The 23619-nt window shown below is 35.9% G+C and overlaps 2 protein-coding genes across 3 annotated transcripts in view; both read left to right on the top strand.

Moving 5' to 3' along the window:
- LOC117920833 (double-stranded RNA-binding protein 4-like) overlaps positions 1 to 15179 on the top strand; it is a 30200-nt gene extending 15021 nt beyond the window's left edge. Inside the window, exons 7-9 of one of the 2 annotated variants that reach the window (XM_034838489.1) lie at positions 10538 to 10711; positions 12179 to 12343; positions 14757 to 15179. In XM_034838489.1, the coding sequence (XP_034694380.1) occupies positions 10538 to 10711; positions 12179 to 12343; positions 14757 to 15013 (596 nt within the window). In that variant the 3' untranslated portion in view covers positions 15014 to 15179. The remainder of the gene's footprint in view (positions 1 to 10537; positions 10712 to 12178; positions 12344 to 14756) is intronic. The other variant, XM_034838490.1, reaches the window with a different exon arrangement.
- A 3005-nt stretch (positions 15180 to 18184) lies between these two features.
- Positions 18185 to 21547, top strand: LOC117921266 (FT-interacting protein 3). Its single transcript, XM_034839109.1, has one exon. The coding sequence runs from the start codon at positions 18313 to 18315 to the stop codon at positions 21301 to 21303; it is 2991 nt and encodes a 996-aa protein (XP_034695000.1). The 5' UTR covers positions 18185 to 18312; the 3' UTR covers positions 21304 to 21547.
- The last annotated feature ends 2072 nt before the right edge of the window (positions 21548 to 23619 follow it).

Raw genomic sequence — 23619 nt, 5'->3', positions numbered from 1 at the left:
TCATTGGGGCTGAAGTTAGTGATGATCTTTAGTGAGCATCCAGAATTTGAACATTGCGTCTACACAGTAAATAAAATTCTTTTACCTTGGAGAACATATAAACTTCAGGAGTTAATAATTCTTATTTCATGTCGGTAGTGAATGATTTCATTTACTTAGTTCTTATCAATCCTTATGTAGATACTGAATGAGACTTCATATTTTTGAGGTTTTAGCATGAAAATTGGAGTGCTTAGATATCTCTAGATGTCTATTTAGGTGGTAGTTTTTTAGGACTTTCATTCCTCAATTTGATGTGGATGTTTATTTCAAATAATGAAGTGGGAGAAATCATTAAGGTCAGTGTCATGCATAGCTCGGATTAGTTTTCCAAGATTTATCAAATTCTCAATTTTCTCTTGAATTGATCTCCAAAGTCCGAACTTTATTTTGTGGACATAAACTTCACTAATTTCTCCTAAGGTTTAATTTAGCTACAAGGATGTCCTTCCTAGTTCTCAAGTTACATCGAGCTCCCTCCAGCCTCAGTTGTATATGACAAACTGTCCCTTGTTGCAGGCCGTTATTGAAATGGACAGCGTGAAAATGTCATTTTTAGCTGCCCCTCAGTAATCAAGGTCTAACTTATTCTAGTCACCCATTTTTAGCCTTGTTCACAGAAACCAAATATTGAGAAGAAGAATGTGGACACCACATAGGTTATATTGGTTTGCATGACCAGCACTGCAGATTAGTATGCTTGAATGAAGAAAAAGAAAGAAGAAAAGGAAACAACCTCATGGTTCTCATCAGGATTTCTTATACAAATAAGCATACAAATTTACAAACTTGTGTTGCTAACATGATATTATAATTTTATCCTTTTAGTGAATACTCTACCCCATTTCCAAACAGATAGATCACTCATGCTCATCTAGTATAATGCACTCTAACAAACAATATATTGAACTCTGTTTGTAAGCATGTTTTGCTTAGACTGGTCTCCTGTTTTCTCAAGTGTAGAAATGTATCAGAAATTCAATTTCTTGAAGTTATCCTGTGTAAAATATTTGTTAACCTCTATGTTTTTTGTTTTATTTTCACTGAATTGGATCAGAATGATACTGTTTGCTACACATTATCATTGGTGCTTGTACTGAACCCTAACTCACCAAGTAATATCTTTCAACTAAAGTGGTTCACTACCCTATGGGCCCAGCTCTGAATTTTCTTTTGCGCTTGACCTGCTACACTATCATTTCCCTACTTTGTGTGTAGTCATAACACCCATGATAACCAATATCTAGATGTAGAGCACCTGATGCAATTAGCTACTGCCCAAATAATGCATTAGTAAAATCCTCTATTCTCATATGACTATGTTTTCCGAATTATGGGCCTTTATCAGCATCTGATTTTAAGTGCCTCAGAATTCTTTAGGCTGTCTCTGTTTGCTCGATAATTATTGGTCCTTTTCTTAATAGCTTAAGCTTTCACCATTTCTAGTAATTTAACGTAATATTAGAACTCTAGTTTTTAGCATTGTCTGGTTCGAAACTTTTGTCTGTTTTGACTCCCATTTATTTGTCTCTTCACATGTCTGTTGGTGCTGCCTACAAGGAGGGGTGTTACCATGAAATGCATTGTTACCCATTGTGCAATAGTTCGCCTTTTGGAGATAATTGATAGTGTAACAATCTTTGAATAAACTTCCATAGGAGCATGCATAGATTGACTAGCTGCACTAACCATATCATGATTTGTGCATGAAAGTCATTTGAGTTGCCCTGCTGGTTTATGAGTTCTTCCTACATCTATTGAAGTGCAATTGCTGTCTTCATTTAAATGATGATTCAGATCAACAGGGTTGTTTATGAAGCTAGCACATTCCTTCAGAAATAAAGATGCAATCTTTGACCTTGTAACCTCAATCCTGATGAAGTTCTTCAGATTCCCAAGGACCTTGACCCTGGATCTCAAATACCTAGGGTAGGTGCATGTGTCCTTTTCTCTCGATTAACAATGGCCTCAACATTGGTATTAAGGGTGATAAGCTTTCACAATGAGTTTCTGACAAAGCAGGATCAGACAAATGTGAAACTCTAATTGTAGTTAATAATCACCTTGTGGAAACTCTCAAAAGGTGCTCTTGGTGACTTTTTAAATCCATGCCAAGCTTCTTTAACTGGAAAATCTTCCCTTTTTACTGACATGTTTCAGAACCTGGAGTCACATCATATATACTCCATCAAGATGACCATGTAAAAAGGCATTCTGAATACCAAAATAATAACAGGATCAATATAGATGTTTTTGCAAGATATTTGATTTAGGTCACCAAGGCAAATGTTTACTTAAAATCAGTACCTTGGGTTTGATAAACAGGAGTATGAAGTAATTCTGTTTGCAGTAATTTTTCTACCAACTTTAATGTGGTAGTCTCTAAAAATCTGCTTCTCACCATGGGTATTGATACCATTTTTACACAAGACATGGCAAACAAAGTTTGTGAAAGTTTCAGTATTTGAAGAAGTGAAGGGTTTCAGTGACTTAGAACATAAGCAATCCTAAGGCATTAGTTATATCAGTTGATCTTTAAAATGAAACCAATCTGTACCTTTCTATGGAAAAACAAGGGCATCCTGAAGCCAAGAATTGGTTCAATTGTTTATATCATGCTCTTGACACCAATATTTTCCAGAGTATTACTGCTCTTGCAATATGGTCAAAGATTTTTCAAAGAGAGACTTTTCTATTTCAAATAGAAAGGGGTATGGTTCCCTTTATTGGTGATTTGGAGAAAATCTGAATGGACAGTTTTGAGGAAAATAAAGAGCGAACCCTAGTGAATAAAATCCAATTAGTTTGAAGCTTTGCAAGAAGGTAGATTATGCTTTATTGGGTTTTTGTAGGTATGAACAGATCTATGGACATCGGCATTCTACTGGTGATATCAGCAGTCCGTTGCGCTGATTCTCAATCAATATATCAGCATATCAACATACCATTAGATATTTACTACAAAGATTGGATGGATCTTAAAGCTATGAAGTCATGCTAATGTAAGCTGATGAGCTTTGTGAATCATCAATTGTATGTCCATTTTATAGTTTGGAGTTTTTGTTGTTCTATAGGCTACCCAACCATGTCAATCTGGTTGAATCACCACACTTGAATGGTTAATGAGTGGTCGTCACCTCCACTAATTTAGTTACTAGAAGTGCTTATTGGTAGGAGTGGCAATTTATGTTGATATGTTGTGTTTGTGTTGTGTCAAAGCTTAAGGTGTTCTACTATATAGTTCAATCCAAACCTGAGACAAATAATAATTGTGTCAAAAATATAAACCCAAATACTACCTAATTATTAACAGGTAACACGTTGTGTAACCTATTTAACCAATTTAATAATCAGGTCTTCCTATTTAATAATAAGGTTGAGTTAGGTATTGTATATATCTATATGATTAATGTCTCAATCGAATATGTTTATGACTCAATTGACTTATTTATTTAAAAACAAATTTAAATTGAGTCAAATATGGGTTAAATGATTTAAAAATATAATTAGGTTAATAGTGGGCTTATTAAATGGGTTAATTCAAGTTAGATTTGTTTTATATAGGTTGACTAAAAAATTACCCATTTATTAAACGAGTTATACAGGTTGACACAAATTTGACCCAAACCCATTTATACTTAGCCCAAACCTATGAAAAGTGTGTTGGGTTCATGTCATATTGGTGAATTGTATCAAACTTTGCCACCCCTACTCATTGGGACTCTTTTAATTATAGTGTTTCTGCTTCCATTGGTCCTTTCTGCAAAGCTTCCTTGTTATGACTTGTTTGTCATCCATTTTGCTTACAGGTTGAGTAATTTTCATTCATTTACATAAAAATTCAGTCTAGTAGTACAGTTTTCTTTATGGGACCACTTTATGTTGCAAAGTTGAGTGTGCTGAGTAATGTAAAAATAATGTCATAAAAAGGCAATAAAATTATGCGTGAATCAAGAAGCTCACATGGTGTTATTATCATACATTAACCGGTGTGCTATGGAAGTGGTTCCATACTATTTTCTGCCCTCACTACCATAATGTTGGTATTGAAACTTAATCCTTTCTCATCTATACTCTGTTTTATTGCTTTCTAGTCACTTTTCTTTTGTATGCTTTCAATATCACTTTTCTTTTGGGAGGGAATCTAAAGTCTTGTGGCTTTTGGGATCTAGTGATTGAGAGAATCTCGAGGAGATTAGATGGGTGGCAAAATGCTTACTTATCTTTTGGAGGTAGGATAACTCTTATCCATTCTTGCCTATCCCACATTCCTAGCTACTTTCTCTCCTTGTTTAAGATTCCTGCTTCAGTGGCTGCAAAAATTGAGAGATTGCAAAGGGATTTCTTATGGTCAGGGGATGGGAAAGGTAAAAGAGATCATCTTGTTAGTTGGGATGTAGTGTGTAATTCAAAGGTAAAAGGGGGATTGGGATCTGGGAAGATTTCTCTAAGGAATCTCGTTCTCTTAGGGAAATGGTTGTGGAGGTACCCTAGGGAGGGTTCAACTCTGTGGCATCAGGTCATTTTAAGCATTTATGGGACACATTCCAATGGTTGGGATGCCAACACTATAGTTAGATGGTCACATCGTTATCCTTGGAAGGCTATTGCACAAGTCTTTCAAGATTTTTCCAAGTATACTCGGTTTGTGGTAAGAGATGGGGAAAGAATTCGGTTCTGGGAAGACTTATGGTGGGGGGAAGAATCTTTGGGTTTTCAATATCTAAAACTATTTAGAGTAGTCACGGATAAAAATATTCTTATATCTTCAATTCTCGGTTCTACTCATCCCTTCTCTTGGAACTTTAATTTTCGTCGTAACCTTTCAGATTCTGAGATAGAAGATTTAGAATGCCTCATGCGGTCACTTGATTGTTTGCACTTATCACCATCAGTTTCAGATGCGAGATCTTGATCTTTATCTTCTCCAGGGCTTTTTACAGTCAAGTCTTTCTTTCTAGCGTTGTCCCAATGTTCTGGTTCTTCTCCAGTTTTCCCTGCTAAGCTCGTTTGGAATTCCTAAGTCCCTTTCAAAGTCAAGTCCTTTGTCTGGGTAAATACTAATGACTTGCTACAATTGAGAAGACCCTACAAAGCTCTTAGTCGTGACATTTGTAAGCTGTGCATGAAGCATGGTGAATCAATTGATCATCTTTTCCTACATTGCTCTTTGATGATGGGATTGTGGCACAGATTATTTCAGTTAGCCAAGATGGATTGGGTTCCCCCGATGAGCATATCCGACATGATGTCCATCAATTATAAGGGTTTTGGATTATCTAAGAGAGGGATAGTTTTGTGGCAAGATTGCTTTAATTTGGGTTGTATGGCGGGAAAGAAATGCGAGGATATTTGAGGATAAAGCAAGAAATTAAGAGAATCTATGGGATTCTATTCACTTCCTTGCTTCTCTTTGGGCTTTTTGTTCCATGGTTTTTAAGGGGATTCCCCTTAGTGTGTTACAACTAGATTGACTAGCAGTGTGTAGCTCCAATGGGATGGTCTAACCTAGAGAGATTGTTTGTTTTTACATTGTAGTATCTTGTTCTTGTATTCTTGTAGTTTTGCTTTTCTTTGATGGGAGGATTCCTCATCCTTCTCTTGTACTTCTTTTTTCTATCAATATATCCCTTTGTCGTTTCCTATAAAAAATATCAGTTGCCTAGTGCAGGAATTGTTTGTTAGTTGAAGTAATACTTGGATCGTTGGAAGTTCAGATTTGTCAACTCACACCATGAATCCTTCGTTTGGTCACAGATAATTTTTGTAAACTAGATTGCAGCCATTTAGAACTGAAAATCTGGGTTTAGCACTCAGTTAAAGAAGTGAGTTCTGTGGAAGTTTGGGGACACTAGATAAGAGTACTTAAGATTGCACCTACTGCTTGATGACAAGAATTTATGGTCAGGAACAGAAAACTCAGATCACAGGAGATGGGAAGCTTTGGTAGTTGTGTATGGCTGGGAGGATTTGAGCCACTATCCAAGTTGTGACTTGCTTTCAGAGCCATTTCCTAATTGGTCCAATAAAATCTATGTAGACCATGACAGGGTTGAAGTTTCCTGGAATTCAATATACATCACAGGACACTTATGGCTGTCTTTTACATGAGAGCTTTTAGTTTTTATGTGGGAGGTAGCTAAGGTTTGCTGATGAAGATTCATGTTCTCTCTTGGAATGTTAGAGGGATTAATGAAGGGGAAAGTGGAAAGTCATAAAATCCTTGATCCAATGCCAAATGGTAGACCTAGTTTGTTTGCAAGAGATGCAAATTGTGAGAAACTTGGGTGTGGGCAGATAGGGTGTTGGGGGTTAATTGCCATGGAAATCAGGGTGTATTCAATCTCTTGTTGCTTTAAAAATGTGCAGATGGTTTTGTATGGATGTTTATAGGAGTGTATGCGCTGGTCTTAATGAGGAGAGAGAAGTTTTTTGGGAGGTAATATAAGTGGCCTTTGAAATGATCCCTAGTGTATCAAAGGAGATTTCAATGTGGTCAGCTTCTTTGTGGAAAGGAGGGATTGCTTGAGATGCTTAACAGCTATGAGACACTTTTCAGAGATTATTGAGGAGCTTCACTTAAGAAATCTTCCTCTTGATGGAGGCCCTTTCACTTGGTGTGGCAGATCAAATAATCAGTTTTCTTCTAGGCTTGATCATTTCCTTGTCTTGGAAGGGTGGGAGAACCACTTTAGTAGATTAATCCAGAGTGTTCTCCTAAGGCTGGTTTTTTGCCACACGCCTATTTTTCTAGATGGAGAAGGAATGAGAAGGGGCAAAACACCATTTAGGTTTGAAAACATGAGGCTGAAAGAGGAAGCGTTTAAAGACCTTATTAGCAATTGGTGGGTGGGCTACAATGTGAGGGGTTCATATAGTCACATCTTGGTGTTTAAGCTCAAAGCTTTGAAATAAGAGCTAAAAGTATGGAACAAAGATATTTTTGGTAATATTATATCCAATAAAGTCATAGCTTTTAATGAAATGGGTTTCTAGGATGCTAAGGAAAGTCATCCTATTAGTGGAGGAGGTTGAGGTCAAGGGAAAAACAGAGGATGAATTTGGAAATTGGGTAGCATTTTGTAGAGATCTCTTGGCAGTAGAAATCAAGAGAATTTTAGTTAAAAGAGGGAGACAAAAACACTAAATTTTTCCATAAGATGGCTGATGCTAATGCTTGTAGAAGAAAAAACTATTTGGTTAAAATTAAAGTGAATGACAAATGATTATCGAAGGATGCAGACATATAGGAGTGACAAATACTTTACATAGCCTTCTTTCCAAGATTGGGGAGTGAAGACTGAATATCAATGAGATGTCCTTTGACATTTTGGGTCAAGAAGACACATAATTCCTCAAGTTTTCGTTCTTTGAGGAGGAAGTCTTCTTAGCCCTTTCTAGTTTGAGTAGAGGGATAAAGTTTCTAGGCTAGATGGTTTCACCATGGCTCTTTAGCAAATTTGTTGAGATTTTGTGAAACATGAGGTGATAAGCTTTTTCATTGAGTTCTCTAAGCTATGTTCCTTCAAAAGAAGCCTTAATGCCTATTTTATTGTGCTAGTCCTAAAAAAAGGAAGAATATGCAAGCTCCTTGCAAAGATTTTGGCCACTAGATTTAAAAAAGTGGTGAGTAAAGTCATTTCAACTTCTTAGCATGCTTTTGTAGAGGTGGACAAATCTTGGTTGCGGTTCTCATAAAAAATGAAACAATTAGCTCAAGACTGAAGTGCTTTGAGAGTGAGTCATTTGTAAGCTAAATATCGAGAAGGCCTATAATCACATTAATTGGGACATTTCTACGACTTGTTTCTCCATTTTGATTAATGAGACCCTATTTTGAGAGTTTTAGAGGTTCGAAATAAGGAGACCGACTGTCTGTATACTTTTTCATCATCACCATGGAGGTCTCTCTTGTATAATGAGTAGGCTAAGGAAGGGGCCTTTTTGGCGGGAGGTAGAAGAGGAGGAATCGAAGTGTCCCATATGTTATTTGTTAATGATACCCTCATCCTTTGCAATGCTAGTATGAAGCATATGGAGCATTTGAGCTAGATTTCATGTGGTTTTAAGCAATCTCAAAATTAAAAATCAATATAGAGAAAAGTGACCTGATACCAAAAGTCACTGATGTGGAGGAATTAACGGGGTTTTTGGGTTGTAAGGTGGGCACTACTTATCTGGGACTTCCATTGGGAGCCCTTTTCAGATATACTTAGGTTTAGGACGTTGTTGAGGAAAGATTTTAGAAATGCTATTTGGAAGGGACAAAACTTATGCATAAGGAGAAGGCTAACTATGATAAAAAGTACCCTTTCTAGCTTCCCTAAATACTTTATGCTTGTTTTCGTCATCCAGAGGAAGGTGAGCCTAAGGTTGGAAGAGATTTGAAGGGATTTCCACCTAGTTGGTTGGTCTCAAGGATGAAGATATTTCTATGAGATCTCATATGTCGATGAATTATGAAATGATATATGGGTGATATATTTCCAATCACTGATTTTTTGGAATATTTTCTCATTTTTCGATGATTTTTCAATTTATTTTGGTTTTATCCCGATTTTATTTGGATTTTGGCCATTTTATCACCTAGTTTGACTGGTCAACATGATCAACAAGCCTCACAAAATTAATTGGAGAGGATGAGAGTTAGGAAGCAAACCCTAGTCTCCTAGTCTTCCATGTGAAGTATGGGCATCTAACCAATTGGGCACTTTGACCCTTTATGGTATATGCTAATATAATTAATTATATCCCTTATTTGTTCCCCCTAACTTTAGCTTTAATTAAATTAATTTTAATTATTTTATTTTTCAAATTCCTTTTAACAAATTGTTAAATGTATAAAAAACATCATAATAATATTGAGTCTTTCTTTATATATTTTATAGAATAATTAAATATAAAAGAAATATAAACTTGTAAATAAAATTATTAATATTTTTAAACATAAAAATGCATACACATCATTATTATTATTTTTTTTTTCTAGATCTTGATTACTAGATAGATCATCATTTTAGTATTAAAACTAGTTTCAGTTTTTTATATTATTACTAACTATCACAAATTATATTATGCATATATTGTTTTCTTTAATAAAACAATTTTAATACTTGCATTTTCATTGATATATCCGTAAAATCCAGCTATTGATATTTTTGTGAAAATTGATATTTTATCATTGGTTGGTCCACAGTTTGCATGGGCAAGAGGGTGTTTGGGCATTAGAGCTTTGTCCACTCTTGACAAAGCTCTTTTGGGTAAATGGTGTTGGAGATTTGCAATGGAAAGGGACTCCTTTTGGAAGAAGGTGATCACAGGGAAATATGGGGAGGTAGTGGGAGGCTGGTGCTCAAGAGCAGTTAGGGAAAAATGTGAAGCGGAGGTGTGGAAGACAATCAAGAGTGGGTGAGAGATTTTTAACACTATAATCAATTTTAGGTGGGAAATGGAAGGAGGGTGAAATTTTGGAAGGATAAGTGATTCTGTGACTTACCCCTTGGAGAGGGTTTTCTTGAGTTGTACTCCATAGCCATTGGCAAGAATGCATGGCCTGCTGAGGTGTTGGAGTAGGAGGAGGATGGTAGTGTATCAAACCATCGTTTTTCAAGACGACTGCATGACTAGAAGCTAGATGGGGTGGAAGGTCTTTTTAAGAAGTTGCTCAAGCAGATAATTGGCAGAGATGTGGAGGATAAAATGGTCTTGTTGCACTCAAAAAGTGGTATTATTTTTAGTTAAATCTCTCTACTCTATACAGGAACTCTTAGATCCCACTGAGAGTTAGTTTTTTGGCTTTGGAGAAGGATTTTAACTCTGGATCAACTCAAAAGGTGGTGAAAATCCTGAATAAATGCTACATGTGTGAAGGAAAAGAAAAAGAGCTGACTGCATTCTCCTTCACTGTTTATAAGCAGTCATCTTGTGGTAGTTGATTTACTCTTTGTTTGGAATAGAGTGGGTCATGCAATCCCTAGTAAGGAAAGCACTCTTGAGCTGGCATGACTCCTTTGTGGGGAAAAAAAGGAAGAAAGCTTGGAGAATATACTGAGAAAGTGGATCAATCTATCAAATAATCTTTTATATTTAATTTCTGGGTGTGGGTGAAGGTGTTTATAGGAGATTGCCTTTTGTCCATGTTAGACTTTATTAATTGGCTGAGCTCTTGGTAGTGGGTGGTAGTTGTTTTTTGAGTTTACTGTGTTTCATTTAATGAATATATTGCTTTTGTTATCAAATAATAATAATAATAATAAGAATAAGAATAATAATAAAAACAAACAAACTAACATGTGAAAATAAAGAAATAGGAGGGAAATGATTTAATTATGTATTTCATGAACTAGACTCCTTGATCAAAAACTGTGGCAGAATGTACTCTGTATCAGCTTTTGAAGTGATGTATTGGTTTAAACAAAAGCACTCTTTTTTGGTTTAAGCATAGGCTCATGAAAAAGGATCCTATGCTTTAACAAGATATTATCATTATTATTTTCAGGTAGATCAAATTTGAACCATAAATCTCTTTCCCCTTCTGGCCAAGAATTGAGAGGTGTTGAGTCCTCATCTTTCAACTCGGAATCAAGTGGAACGGCTGATTTGCAACAGAACATTATATCAAAGCTTACTCTAGTTTTAAAACCGAGTGCAGCTGAACAAACTTTGGATAGAGGTTAGTCTTTTTCTTGACTTATAATGCGATTTATTTATTTATTTTAAAATGACTTTATGCTAGAGAACTGATGTCTGCACAGAATGGTTATTGCTGGCACCCCATCTCTCCCACAAACTTAATTCAAAGACCCACTTAAAGGATGTTCATTACTGTCTGATACTGGTCAGATTATTAGATAAGACCACATGTATATGGCAGATAAAACTAGGGTGGCACTTTTGACCAATCTTCAATCCATAAGCAATGCTGGCGTTTGATGATGTGAGGATTTAGCTTGTACATATTGACCTCTATTTGGGTTGGCTTTCCAAATGAACTAGTAAATAATTTCGTGAATTCCATTTCTAAAGACTTACATATGACTGAAGAACAGTACTTGGAATATTCCTCCAAATTCCTTTTAACCTATAAACAAAGTTTTGTCATGGTATTCACCTTTTAAGATTTAAGATCTCTCTCTCTCTCTTTCTCTCTCTCTCATACTTGCACCGCTCCAGTGGATATTTATAAAAAAAACTTGTAAATAATTGTTAAACTTATTTTTCTGCAAAATAATTGGTTCTTTTTTTCTTCTTGTAAATAATTGTTTAACTATTTTTTTCTGCAAAATATTCAGTTCTTTATTCTTTTTTTCCTTTCTGTATTCTTTCTTCTTCTTTTTTTTCTTCTGAAAAACATAATGGAAGTTGTTTGTGTGTGTGCGTACGATAATAAACAGGTCACTTGTATGTAACATGGGTTTAAATTTACATATCCTCACATATTCATGGACATAATATGTTAGAGTTTGTTGGGATACATGGAGCTTATAGATCTTTCTAAATCAAATTGTGTATAACATCCATGCTGTATGAGTAGACACTCATAGAAGTGTGTTCTTTTCTAGATGTGAGCTTATTTTTGTCCTGTAGGATGCATATAATGGAAAATATGAAAGACTGCATTGATGTTCTATTTAACCCTATTATTTACAGAAAGTTTTGGGAACTAGATTCAGGCAATTCTCTATTTAGCACCTGATTAGAGAAGTGCATGAGGTTTGAGGAACTTTGGAGACACTAGATCAAATACCGCATATTGCAGCAGTGCTTATTGCTAGGAATCTATGGTCCAAAATTGAGATTGTAGGAAATGGCAGCTTGACAAGTTGCCTACAATGAGCAAGTTTGCCATCTGCCTAATTGGTCCAATCTATGCTTCCCTAACTGTGGCGAGGCTGCAGGGGATGAAGTTTCTTGTGGCTTGCTTCAGAGACATGAATTTTTAGGGACAAAAGGGAAGAAATATAAGGGTAATTAGTATATATAATTCATGAACAAAATTACTTATGAAAACTGTAGCAGATGTATTCTGATGCCAGCATTTGAGGTGATGTGCTAGGTCAAATAGAAATCTGCATCTTTGCGGTTTGCCAGGAAAGGAATATTTAGTTCTTTAATAGGATATTATGATTACTCTTTTCAGGTGGATCAGGTCAGAAGCTCAAGTCTCCTTCGAAAGCAGTTGAGTTCCCATCTTCCAGCTCTCCATCAAGTGGTGTCACTGATTTGCCACAGAAAGTCATACCCCAATCCACTCTGATGTTATTAAACCAGAGTACAATTTTTGCTGAACAAGATGAGGATAGAGGTTAGTTTTCTTCAAATTCCTGATGCCATGCATTCTATATCTTTTTTTTTTCTTTTTTTTTCTCTGGCATTGCTTTGCACACCAGTTGTTCTAAATTGGTCAAGGATCTGCTCAGAATGCTTTGTTCTGGCACCCCATTACTGATTGAATGGTTAGATAAAAAATAAACATCTGACGGTAGAACTAGGGTGGGACTACTTTACCAATCTTCAACTCCAAAGTAAAGCTGACTGTTGATGAGGTTGTGTTGAACCCTTATTGGCTAGGGTTTGGTTTGGCTCTCCAAATGAACTAGTTGATAATTTCATCAACTTTTTTTATTTGGAAAAATTTGCATATAATTGACAAAGAGCACTTAGAATACTACTCCAATTCCTTTTTTTTTTTATGAGAATAAGTACAAAGAAGGATGAGAAATCCTCCAAAAAGTATGCAAAAAGAAAGCAAAAACCTCCAAGTTTAAGAATCTATACAACTATGTGGTTCCACAATCTATGTTCCATGTGGGAATATATAAAAAATAATCTATCCTTGCTAGCCCACGCCCTTGGAGCTACACACCAATGTCAATCTAGTTGGATCAAATTAAGAGGAACACTCTTAAAATTTGTGCAAGATGCCCAAAAGGAGGCTAAGAAATGAATCTTGTCCCAAAGACCGTCTAAAGTTCTTGTCTTGTCCTAAAAATTCCTAGCATTTCTCTTCTGCCACACAATCCACATCAGAGCAAGACAAGCAAATTGCCTCAACACCTTGCCTCTATTGGTATTTCCCAATCCTCTATATGAAATAATCATCATGTTGCATATACTCTTAGGAGGAACCCAATCCGTATGAACCAAGCTGAATAGTTTGTGCCAATGCCCCAAACTCAAAGGGCAATTGTAAGAAGATGCGATCTATTGTTTCACCACTCTACATACACAACAAATAAACATTAGGAATACTCCTCCAATTCCTTTATCCTATAAATATTATTTTCTTCTGGTATTCACTTGCTATGATTAAAAGTCTGTTTGACAGTGATTTTATAAAGTGTTTCCAAACTTTTTAACACTTTAAAATTTGTATCATTTAAGTGTTAGAAATGGTAGAAACGTTTTCTAAAATTACTACCAAATGCACTCTTAAAGTGCGTTTGAGAATGATTCTAGAAAGCATTTCTAACATTTCTAACACTTGAATGATAAAAAATTTCAAGTATTAAATATATTAAAAGCACTTCCTAGATAACTACCAAATGAGCTCTAAGTATTGCACATTACAAGATTAAAAATAAATTTAGATATATTACAGGGAAATTTGTAAAGAATTGTTAAACTAATTCTTCAAGCTAATTAGTTTTTCATTTCTTTTCTTCTTCTTGAAAAAAAATGAAATAACAATTATGTATATATAGAGAGGAATAAATCCTTATGAAAGTACTAAGGAAAGAAAAAGAAAGCAGTAAGGAAAATCATTTTGATTTCACTATGAAAAATAAGAGAAAATCAAATATAATTATAGTTATTTAAAATTTTTTTATATTTTTAAATTATTTAATTTTTACATAGAAGAGGAAAAATAAGTTTGGGTTAGTATATAAAAATAATTTATTGATTTTAAATATATTTTTTATTTTTCTTGACCATTTCTTTTCTTCTACTTTTCCTTTATACTTTCTTTTCTTCACATTTCTCTTCAAATTTTCCAAGAACCAAACATATTATTGAATTGCATCGAAACACCCTATCTTTTTTTTAGATGAATATAGAATCAATTGGAATTCGAAGATCACCAATTAGGTTTTAGATGAAGCATACAAATCAAATGGAAGTAGAAGCTAGATAATTCCCAAATATCACCAAGTTCTGACTTGATCCTACTTGAATACACTGATACTAGTTCTTCATGATTGCAAATCCTAATGGTACAAACCTACATATTCATAGGAGTACATGTTCTCAAACTCACTGTCAAACATGCATTTAGGTTATGGTTAGTTCCTAGAAAGTACAGAGGAAAGAAAAAAAGGTTAAAGAAAATGATTTTCTCATATTTGATTTCACTATAAAAAAATATGAGAAAAATTCAAATATAGTTAAAATTATTTAAAAATTTGTATGTTTTTTTAATTATTTAATCTTGACATGGAAGATGAAAAATATATAAAATGAGTTTGAAGCACTGTATAAAAATAATTTATTGACTTTAAATCTATTTTGTTTTTTCCTTCAATATTTATTTCCTTAGACTTTTCCTCTTTATTTTCTTTTCTTCGCATTTCTTCTCAAATTTTCTAAGAACCAAACATCTTATTGAATTGCATCAAAGCACCCTATCTTTTTTAGATGGAAATCAAGAACGATTCTTTTCTGAATTGTGTTTATAGCAAATGCAGTCAGCCTTAACTGTACCTTCCTTGTGTCCCCAGAAGTACAAATGGATCCAGCTACCAGATCTTCATACGCCCCGTCTTCGCCTCAAAACGATAATTCATCCCCTCCTACACTTTCTGAGAACTACATTGATTTGGTGCCACCAGAAGGGAACGAAGATTCAGCCTGCGATAAGGTAATTGTTTTTCCAAGCACATCAAAGATATCAAAACCTCTTCCTGCTAAAGCCATCCGAAGGCCTGTAGGCGAAGAGTGGGATTCCGTCAAGTTCAGTTTAGAAGCGAAACAGTAGCTAATTTGGTAAACCCACAAATTTCATTTCTTATTGTTGTCTTGTTCTATGAACTCTAAACCATGGAGAATTATCAAAGGTTTACTACATAGTTGATAGAGATCTGTTTGGGCGTTTCACTTCATTTTGCAGCAGCAGTAGTAGAAGTAAATTTCTGTTTGAAAAATCTTCTTTTCGAAAATTGTTTTTATTCACTTCTTCGTATAGAAGTAGAAGTGGCCGCTAAGTAGAGCCTATTTATCTTCATATTTTTCAGAACCAAATAGAGCTTAATAGTTAGGCATCGGTTCTAAAAGATTATTCAAAATGCAGAGCTTACAGTGCCTTTGGTTAAACTTCCAACCTACTTTTCAACACTAAAATATTATTAGTGGAATATGTCCATGGATACGATTTTTGGTTCTCAACCCTAAAAAATTATTAGTTCGAATAAGTCTATGAAAATTATTGATTCTGAACATCATAAAATTATTGGTTCAGGAAGGGCCCTAGTCATTACCCAATTTGAGATTTTGTTAATAATAGAAAGCATAAAACATGTGAAATGTAATTTATTAGAAACTTAGTGATTCGATTTAGTATCTTTTGTAAGGAGCATGATGTATATATATTGAGCTCAAATCCTATAAGCTTAAAAAAATTAGCAGTTTAATATGGTATCATAGCTTGGTTTGGCGGCCATGGGTTTGAACCGCTTTTTTGTAATTTGTATTTGTATGTTTGTTTCCCATTTGATATCTTTCTTCCTAATTTGCATCCCTTCACCTGCAACATAAGATAGGCGATTTTCTAGTTTTTTTAACTTGTCATTCTATATATAGGCATCCATCTACAAAGAAGAAAAACTTATATTTGGGTTTACTTCTTTTCTTTTGTTTCTCTTAGAAAATCTCTCTTTATGTAGCTTAATAGAGATCCATGGGCAACTTTTGAGTATTCATCCATGGCATAGGTTATTGAGAATCTTTGTAAGCCATTTACCCTTTTGGTATTATATCATAACTCAATTTTGAAGCCCATGTATGTATTTTTATTTTTATTTTTATTTTTCCAAACTTGATTTCAACTTGTGTAATGAGCAAAAGAATAACACTCTTAACCAAACAGTTTTAAGAATCATGACTCAAACACACAAGATCATTACCTCCTCGATAATTACTCGACCTGAAATTAGTCATATGTCCCAATTTTTATTTTTATTTTTAAAATTTTAAGCATTTGCCCCATTGTTACTTAGAAACAATCCCATCAAGTTAAGGAAGTATCCCAATTGGGTTTACCATATGGTATGTAATTTGAGTCTTAAATCTAAAGTGGGAGAAAGGGAGGAAATGTGGATGAAGGATGCCATGGATGTTTGTTTGGTGGGTATGATTTTGAAATCCAAAAAGGGGTAAATAAGTAATTTCACGTCCTTAGATCTAAAAGTAAAAAAGAAAAGATTAAACCACCCCCGCCTTTCTTATGAAAAATTCCATTCTACCCCACCTAAAACACATACATTTACTAAAATATAAAACACCTCCCCCAAAAGTACAAACAAACACATTACCAACCCACTAAGAAAGAAAAATTATCATATTTAGGCAACATAAGTGTCAGTAAAGGACAGGGGTATTAAAAGTCATTAGACACGTAGATGTCCACTAAAATAATAAAGTTAAAAAAAAAAATCATGAGAATCACCTTCCCTCTCTTCTTTAATCCCAACACATACCATGAAGCAAGCACAAGAAACAAAGCAACGTTCATGTTTGCCAAGGCCACTTTCAGTTTCAGAGAGTTAAAATTCAGAGCCACTTTCTTTATTAATCCTTCACCACCAACCATATCTGAAAGATACTACTCCACAACTGGCGCTGGCGCAACAAACAAAGCAACGTTCACATTTGTTTGTTAAATGCTGCCAACCTCCCTTTTACTTCTCTTATCATTTTACCCGTAACTATTTTTCACCATCACTCTCTTCTTTTTTGTTTTTTTTGGATTATATACCAAGAAGTAGGCTCGAGGTTATTGTTGAAGTCGCTACTAAAAAACCGAAATAACTAGTTATAGACATGGAGGAATTAAATGAAATATGTTCTTTATTATACATATGTTTACACAACATTTACTTAAGTTTCCATTCTTGCAAGATACGAGGATAAACAAAAATATTAATTGAATCAATTATTATAAATAATACTAGAAAAGATGAAGTGACAAAGGTATAAAAAAAAAAAATTCATTATCTGTGATATCTACCCATACCGTAATTTTGAATCAACAGATTCAATGAGCAACTCTTGAGTAAACTAATAATAAGGTTCCCTGAAATGCGAGGAGATTTTAAATGCTATGTTTGGTTGTGGAAAACTAGAAGGAAAATGCTAAAAAAAAAAAAAGCATAGAAAAAATTAAAAATTAATTTAAAATAATAAATTATTTTTATTTATTATTTCAAACTCATTTTATTTATTTTAACTCATTAATATAAAGATTAACTAAATTAAAAATTTATAAATTTCTAAATGATTTTAATTACAATTGATTATCTTTGGTATCTTCCACAACCAAGCATGAGAAGAAGGGTTTTATTTTTTATTTTTTATGGGAAAACAAAAAGTCACTTTTTCAAGGATTCATACCATGTGGAGGAAGATGGTAGAACAATGGTCCATGTCACTTAACTAATATAACATACTTTATGGAAAAGGGCATTGTAAAGTAGGGTAAAAAAGATGTAGCATACAATAAAGAAAGTCTTGAGTGTTAAGAAATGATTTTAGTTGTTTGTATTTGATTTTACTACTATCTAAGCACCAAGTGTAACGTTGCTAAAGAGAGTGAAGACATCCTTGGCAATATCATAATCGAGTAATAATTATTTTGTAAAAAAATATTTTTTTTTTCTAAAAATAAATCACTTTTTATTTTTCAGATTTTAAAAAATATATTGGAAATTAGAGGAGATAAAAAAAAGAAGAGATTCTGAGAATATTTATTTTGGCAATGAGCATGTTGATTTATGAACCTGAGAGGAGCCGGCAAGATGCACGGAGCTCAGCCAACCCACGCTGCTCTCACACATCACTATGCGCCTCCACCTCAGCACCCAACGTATTTCTTGCTGACGTGTCACTGGCTCCCCGTCTCCTTTTCCCCTTTAAAAGTCTCCCCCCACGGTCTCTCCTCCACTCTCATAATCTCTCTTACTCAATTCTGAAAATTTTGAATCCGTTTGTTTCTTTGGTCTCAAATCTACAACATCTCTTCCAGATTGATTTGTACTTGTATTTTGGTTTGGGAAGTAGGAAATGGCGGAGACTTGCTCTCGAAAGCTGGTGGTGGAAATCTGTAATGCCAAGAACTTGATGCCTAAAGATGGACAGGGAACGGCCAGCGCCTACGTGATTGTGGATTTCGATGGCCAGAGGCGAAGAACAAAGACCAAATTCAGAGACCTCAACCCGCAATGGGACGAGACTCTCGAGTTTCTGGTTCAAGATCCTGAGTCTATGGCCTCTGAGATTCTGGAGATCAATGTTTACAATGACAAGAAGACCGGAAAACGCACTACTTTTCTTGGAAAAGTGAAGATCGCTGGTTCCACTTTTGCAAAAGCAGGATCTGAAGATTTGGTTTACTATCCATTGGAGAAGAGGAGTGTTTTTTCTCAGATTAAGGGCGAGATCGGGTTGAAGATTTCGTATGTCGATGAGGATGTTCCGCCTGAACCAGAGAAGGCTGCGGCGGAGGAGAAGAAGCCCGATGAGGCAGCGGTCGCACCGTCGGAGCAGAAAACCGATGATGCAGCCGCCGCGCCTGCGGCGACTGAGGAAAAGGCGCCGGAGAAGGAAGAGGAAAAGAAAGCAGATGAGAGTAATAAGGAGGCTGCTGATCAGAAACCTGCGGAACCACCTAAAGATGAGAAAGCAGAGGTGGCTCCAGAAGCGGCGGCGTCACCCCCGGCGGAGGTTGAGAATCCTCCCGTGGCTCATAACGAGAAAGCGATACAGACAAAGGAAACAACGGAGACCGAGAAACGGCCGGATCTTGGAGTCAGTGACCTGGAACTGCGTTCTCTTGCCGGCGATCGCAGCCGGAGAGCGTACGATCTCGTGGATCGCATGCCTTTTCTGTATGTGCGTGTTGTTAAGGCTAAAGGAGCGAATTTCGAAGCGGAATCCACCGTCTACGCCAAGCTTGTGATCGGAACACACAGTGTGAGAACCAAGAGTAAAAGTGATAAGGACTGGGATCAGGTCTTTGCATTTGACAAAGAAGGCCTTAACTGCACGTCTCTGGAGGTTTCTGTATGGGTGGAGAAGAAGGATGGTGAAAACTGTACGGAGACTTCCATCGGCGCCGTGTCGTTTGATTTGCAGGAAGTGCCAAAGCGAGTGCCCCCGGACAGTCCTCTTGCTCCCCAGTGGTACACTCTAGAAGATTCATCGGAGAATTCGCCGGGAAATGACATCATGCTTGCCGTATGGATCGGAACTCAGGCGGACGAGGCTTTTCAGGAGGCATGGCAGTCGGATTCCGGCGGGTTGATACCAGAGACCCGAGCCAAGGTCTACCTGTCTCCGAAGCTGTGGTATCTGAGACTAACGGTCATCCAAAGCCAAGATTTGCAGTTAGGTTCGGGTCCCGAAGCTAAAGCCAAGGGTCCTGAGCTGTACGTAAAGGCTCAGCTCGGCGCACAAGTGTTTAAAACGGCTCGAACGTCAATCGGCTCCTCAAATCCAACTTGGAATGAGGACCTTCTTTTTGTGGCGGCTGAGCCGTTTGAGCAGTTTTTAGTAATGACTGTGGAAGATGTGACAAGTGGGCAGCCAGTGGGGCACGCCAAAGTACACGTGCCCAGCCTTGATAGGCGCACTGATGACAGAACCGAATCCAAATCTAGATGGTTCAATCTAGTGGGCGATGAGAAGCGACCATACGCAGGGAGGATACACGTGAGAGCGTGCCTGGAGGGTGGGTATCACGTGCTAGATGAGGCCGCTCACGTGACCAGTGATGTTCGAGCCTCTGCCAAACAACTCGCCAAACCACCGATAGGATTGCTGGAAGTTGGGATTCGCGGAGCCACCAATCTGCTGCCAGTAAAGTCAAAGGACGGTACGCGCGGCACCACCGATGCATACGTGGTGGCCAAATATGGCCCCAAGTGGGTCCGAACACGAACAATCCTCGATCGTTTTAATCCACGCTGGAACGAGCAGTACACGTGGGATGTTTATGACCCATGTACGGTACTTACGATAGGCGTCTTCGACAATGCGAGATACAAGCAAGATGAAGCGGGAAAGCCCGGAAGAGATATAAGGATGGGGAAGATACGCGTACGGCTCTCGACGCTCGATACGAATCGCGTGTACACAAATTCGTACTCCCTGACGGTGCTGCTTCCAGGTGGTTCCAAGAGAATGGGGGAGATCGAAATTGCTGTTAGATTCTCATGCTCGTCGTGGCTCAATCTCATCCAGGCGTACGCTAGCCCCATGCTGCCTAGAATGCACTACGTGCGCCCGTTGGGCCCGGCTCAGCAGGATATCCTGCGCCACACCGCAATGAGGATCGTCACGGCTCGTCTCGCCCGGTCCGAACCGGCATTGGGTCAGGAGGTGGTTCAGTACATGCTGGACAGTGACACGCACGTGTGGAGCATGCGGCGGAGCAAGGCTAACTGGTTCCGTGTCCTGGGGTGGCTGTCGAGAGCGGCGACCCTGGCGCGGTGGCTCGATGGAATCCGCACGTGGGTCCATCCACCCACCACTATATTAATGCACGTATTCCTGGTGGCTGTCATCCTCTGTCCTCACCTTGTTCTCCCAACTGTATTCATGTACGCTTTCTTCGTCATCGTATTGAGATTTCGGTACCGCCGGAGAGTCCTACTCAGCATGGACACACGGCTCTCGTACGCTGAGGCGATCAGCGCCGACGAACTCGACGAAGAGTTCGACAGTTTCCCAACAATGAAGTCTATAGATCAAGTCCGACAAAGATACGATCGGCTGCGGATCTTAGCGGGTCGAGCCCAGACGCTGCTGGGTGACGTGGCGGCACAAGGTGAGAGGTTAGAGGCGTTGTTCAACTGGAGGGACCCAAGAGCAACAGGACTGTTTGTGGTGTTTTGTTTAGTGGCATCGTTGGTGTTCTATACGGTGCCGTTTAGGGCATTTGTGCTGGGTTGGGGCTTCTATTATCTGCGCCACCCAAGGTTCCGTGGTGATATGCCGTCGGTGCCGTTCAACTTTTTCCGGCGACTCCCGTCGCTCTCCGACCAGATTCTCTAGGTTGACGTCGGACACTTGTGATGATTTCATTTGTTCTTTATTTTTGGATGTTGCTGATGTGGATTATTATTGTTCTAATTTATTGGTTTTGAATGGAGGAATAAAGAGGCGAGCATTAAAAGTAGGCAAAAAGTGATTCTTGGTAAGCGTGGAAAAAGTGGGTGGTAGCGCTTGTGGGGTATATAGCCTTAAAGGCAGCGTTTAGAATCGGGAATTGACCGTTGGAGAGCCATGTTTTTTGGGACATGTCTAAAGGCACTAACCACGTTAATAATATGAAAAAGAGAAAATAGCAATAAGTAATTTAAGAAGCCAGGCGTGATGATGCAATAGAAGCAACCCCTAAAATTAATGGCTCCAGCAATATTTCACCATAGTAAAAAAAAACACACATCGCATTTGATCAGTTGTACTCATTAAATGATGCATCTTTTTGTTATAAATAAAAAAAAAGTTACGATAGTCGTTGATCGGTACCTACACACGCCAACATAATTTTATTGGAGGATCAACGACGTTTGAAAGTTTTTAGCTCCTACAAATTCTATTAGTTTGAAGCTACTTTTGTAAAAGATATATTGAACGTTGACGGAAAAGCGAGTTTTCATATATTTTAATTAAAAATATTTACAAAATATGAATTTTTTAAAAATAATATAAGTTTCATGTACTTAATCAAAATAGTACTTGAGATGAGATGGTAAAAGCTAATATTTATATTATTAAAAAATAGTATTTAATTGGTCAAAAATAATATATTTGATATAAAAAATATATAAAATATTAATTATTTTAAGATAATTATTTGAAATTTATATTTTTAACTTTTCTTTTTTCATTCATGTGAGGGTATGAAAACACTTTTTATGAACTTTTATCCCTCAAGTTTCAAATCGAAACCCAAAATTTGACCCATTTAAAGTATTTTTTAGTTTTGGAAAGTAAAAAAGTTATTTTAAAAGAATAGTTACCGTATAAGTTTAAGAGTGTATTTGGTAGTGATTTTAGATAACATCTGTAGTCTTTCTAATATTTAAATAATAAAAAATTTTAAGTGTTAAAAAAATTAGAAACGTTTCCTAAAATCATTGTCAAACGGGTTTTAAGAATACGTTTGATAGTGATTTTAAAAAACATTTTTACATTTTTTAATACTTGAATGATAAAAAGTTTTAAATATTAAAAAGACTAGAAGTGCTTTTTAAAATTACTCAAACTCTAAGATTGTGTTTTAAGGAAAGACAAAAAATATAAAAGAAAATAATTTTTTCATATTTAATTATCCTTTAAAAAATATAATAGAAAATAAAATATAATTAAAATTTTATGTATGTTTAAATTATTTAATATTTATATAGATGAATTAAAATAAATAAACTGAGTTTGAAATAACAATTAAAAGTAATTTATCCGATTTTTAATCTTTTTATTTTTATTTTTCTTTATTTTTTCTTTTCTTTTACTTTTTATTTATATATATTTTTTTCATACATTTTCCCACAGATCTTCCAATGAAGCAAGCATAACTGAAATGTCGAATGTTAGCTTAGCTAGCCCAACATCAGCAGGGATAAATTTCTAAAATGCCCATGAAACAATTTCCAAAGGCTTAGGTCAAACTATGTGGAGCAATTTCAAAGACATGTGGGCCAAGCTTCGTAGAGTGATTTTCCAAAAAGACACGTAGGCCAAAAGCCCAGAATTTTCTTGCTTCTAGAGAATAAACAAATTTAAATACTCAGAAAAAAGGCCATAAGCTATGTGAATTAAAAGCCATAATGAATATAAATAGAACCTAAAACCTTATTATTATCATTTTCTTATTATTTTTATTTAGGGTATTATTTTTGTAAAAATGAAACAAAAATGGAGAATAATATATGCAATTTCTCCTTGTTAAATCCTTATCCTTTTTTTTTTTTTTTTTTTTTAATTTTCATTAAAGTTATATTTAGTTCCCGAAAATTTTAAGGGAAAAAAGATAAAGACGAAGGAAAGAAAAAGATAAGAAAATAAAAAATAAAGTTAAAGTTGATAAATTGTTTTTTATTTATTACTTCAAATTCATTTTATTTATTTTAACTTATTAAAATAAAGATTAAATAATTTAAAAATACATAAGTTTTCAATTATTTTTAATTATATTTTATTTTCTTTGAATATATTTTCATAGGACAACCAAACATAAAACAATTATTTTTCTTAATATTTTATTTCTTTCCTTAATACTATCCGGAAACCAAACATAACCTAAAGATTTCATTAAACATTTTGTTTTACTAGCCCAATTGAATATGGTTTCCTTGTTAATGAAAC

Source organism: Vitis riparia, chromosome 8, assembly GCF_004353265.1.
Source record: "Vitis riparia cultivar Riparia Gloire de Montpellier isolate 1030 chromosome 8, EGFV_Vit.rip_1.0, whole genome shotgun sequence".
NCBI lineage: Eukaryota > Viridiplantae > Streptophyta > Magnoliopsida > Vitales > Vitaceae > Vitis > Vitis riparia.
Note: the sequence above shows the minus strand (reverse complement) of the source record. Positions and strands in the feature narration are given on the sequence as shown.

Bases quoted from the DNA above. Each gene is read 5' to 3' on its own strand.
- LOC117921266 (XM_034839109.1), top strand. From the start codon at position 18,313: ATGGCGGAGACTTGCTCTCGAAAGCTGGTGGTGGAAATCTGTAATGCC.